Source organism: Neovison vison, chromosome 7 (assembly GCF_020171115.1).
Source record: "Neovison vison isolate M4711 chromosome 7, ASM_NN_V1, whole genome shotgun sequence".
NCBI lineage: Eukaryota > Metazoa > Chordata > Mammalia > Carnivora > Mustelidae > Neogale > Neogale vison.
Window position 1 is genome coordinate 195,975,857 of NC_058097.1, and position 2,607 is coordinate 195,978,463.

The window sequence follows — 2,607 nt, forward strand, 5'->3', positions numbered from 1 at the left end:
CTCATGACCCTGAAACCATGACCTGAGCCAAAATCAAGAGTCAGATGCTTAACTGATTGAGCCACCCAGGAACCTCTAGATTTTTAAATACCTGTGCTGTCATCCTGGATATATCTTTTTTAGTCATTTTTGTTTCCTTTTCTAAAAGATGAAGACAATGGTCCTTACTATGGGCTAAGTGAGATAACCCGCAGGACGTGCCTAGCAGATAGCAGGTGTCCAATAAGTGTTGATGCTTGTCCATCCATGCCCAGGACATCAGGCTACCCTCCATAATACAGCTTTATTTCCATTACACAGTAGCATTCATCTCTTCCAGTGATCCTAGAATAGTGAGCCATGCTTCAATTTTCTGGGGACATTCCTGGCTCACATTGTCTCAGCATAGTTATTAATAGCATCCCACTCATTCTCTAATATCCAATTTCAACATGTCATGGGATCATCCTACCTAGAACTTCCTCAGTGCCTTCCTTAGGGCATCTTTCAGTTCCTTGTTCCTTATACTGTAGATCAAGGGGTTTAGAATGGGAGTGATGAAGGTGTAGACCACGGACACCATCCGGCCCATCTCAGGAGAGTAGCTGGAACTGGGGGACAAGTATATAAAGCTGGTGCAGCCATACTGCAGGAGGACCACTAAGATATGAGAGGAGCAGGTGGAGAAGGCTCGGTGGCGCCCTTCCGCTGACCGGATCCGTAGAATGGCTGCCACAATGAAGACATAGGAGATGGAGATTAATGACAGGGGGATGCTTAGGACAATGAAGCTGATGATATACAGGGCAGTCTCATGAATGTGTGTGTCTGCACAGGCCAGGCGTATGACTGCAGGCATGTCACAGTAGAAGTGGTAGATCTCATTGTTGTTGCAGAATGGGAGATGGAAGATTAAAATAGTCAGTGGCAGTGAAAGCAGGAACCCTAGCACCAGGGATCCTACTATCAGCTCCACACACAAGGGCCAGCTCATGATGCAGGTGTATCTTAAAGGGTAACAGATTGCCACGAACCGGTCATAAGCCATGACTGCAAGCAGGACACAATCAGCTCCACCCAAGAAGACAAAGAAAAACATCTGGGTCCCACATCCAGGGATGGAAACAGGAGTTTTGCCCATTGAAAGGAGGTTTGCCAAGGCCAGGGGGGCAATAGCAGATGTATAGAAGATTTCCAGAACTGCCAGGTTAGCCAGGAAGAAGTACATGGGGATGTGGAGGGAGTGGTTGATCTGGACGAGGACCGCAACAGTGGTGTTTCCACTGAGGCTGGTCAGGTACATCACCAGGAAGGCCACAAAAATTCCCATCTGGATCTTAGGGTCAGTGGAGAATGGACGAAAGAAGAACTGTATCTTTGAAGTTTTATTTATTTCTTCCATGGGTAGTGTATTTGATCTGGGAAAAGGAAAACTGGCATGCATCTCTAGGCCGCTTTCATGCCATATGATTCATTTGCATTCCCCTGTTCATTGTTAGAGCACTTTCTGAGATACCTCAGCGATTATGTGCACACACTTTCATGTTGGTGCAGATCATGAAATGTTATAATGCACGCGTTTGGCACCCCTCACCTTTCCAACTCTACCCTCAAATACAAAGCTTGAGAAATCCTCAGCAGTGGGGATTTGAAGGTTCTTGGAAAATCATTTCATATAAAAGAAACTGGAGATGTGTAACTAAAAGGAAGATCTGCATGAATTTTGGGAGATAAAAAGATTTCCATGAAATTCCTTACTTGTGGTTTCTCACGAGGTCCTTAGGAATATAAATTGTCTCTAATGCTGATTAATTAGTACTTAAGTAGAAAAGTTTTAGATGTGCTGATTTAGACCAGGGATTGGCTATTACCCAATGAAAAATAATTTTCCAAACTCCCCAAATATACAACTCTGATTTGGAACAGCTCCTTCCTTATTATTCCAAAGAAAACAACCAAAGTAGTAGTCAACAATTTCTAAGATAAGTATGGCTCAGAGAAAACTCCCAGGGGATAGCTAGTCTTTGGAAAGATGGTTTATCATCTCCTGAGACTGGTTACCATCATGCAATGAAGAACATGGCTCCATGAGTTCTTTGTCCTTCATGTAATTCCTGTCCAAGCTGACTAGCGGCCCACAGAAGGTTATAGAGGCCGAGAGAATCAGAGCATTGCCAAGTGATCAGGTCTATCTTCTGAAAAGGTTGCTGGGTTTGTCCAAGGTCCCACAAGTGGTCCTTTTTTAATTCATCATTTAAATATACAAGGTACTTTAGAGGATGTGAAGATGATTGAGATGCCATCTGTGGAGTCACAGGGACAAGACTGTTGGCTAGATTTTCCCTTATTCTTGTTCTGTTTAAAACACTTGTTCCTCCCTTGTCAGTTTCACTCAATTTGATTTAATTTAATTTGTAGACAGCACTTATAACACAGGGAGAAAAGGTGGTTAAAAAGTGGTCTTTTAACTAAGTCAGTAAACTGACTCTTTGGTTATATAACTAAACAATCTTAGGACAATGCATATATTAAAAAAGCATATAATTTGGGGGAGATGATCCTCCCAGGAAAGATGGTAGAAAGTAGGCTATGTTGGAATAAATGATGTGTACTCAAATTCCAGCTTTG

At 42.8% G+C, this 2,607-nt stretch overlaps 1 protein-coding gene across 1 annotated transcript; it reads right to left on the reverse strand.

The window, feature by feature from the left end:
* Nucleotides 1–451: 451 nt before the first annotated feature.
* Nucleotides 452–1,381, reverse strand: LOC122914522 (olfactory receptor 10V1). Its single transcript, XM_044261136.1, has one exon. The coding sequence runs from the start codon at nucleotides 1,379–1,381 to the stop codon at nucleotides 452–454; it is 930 nt and encodes a 309-aa protein (XP_044117071.1).
* Between the last annotated feature and the right edge of the window lie 1,226 nt (nucleotides 1,382–2,607).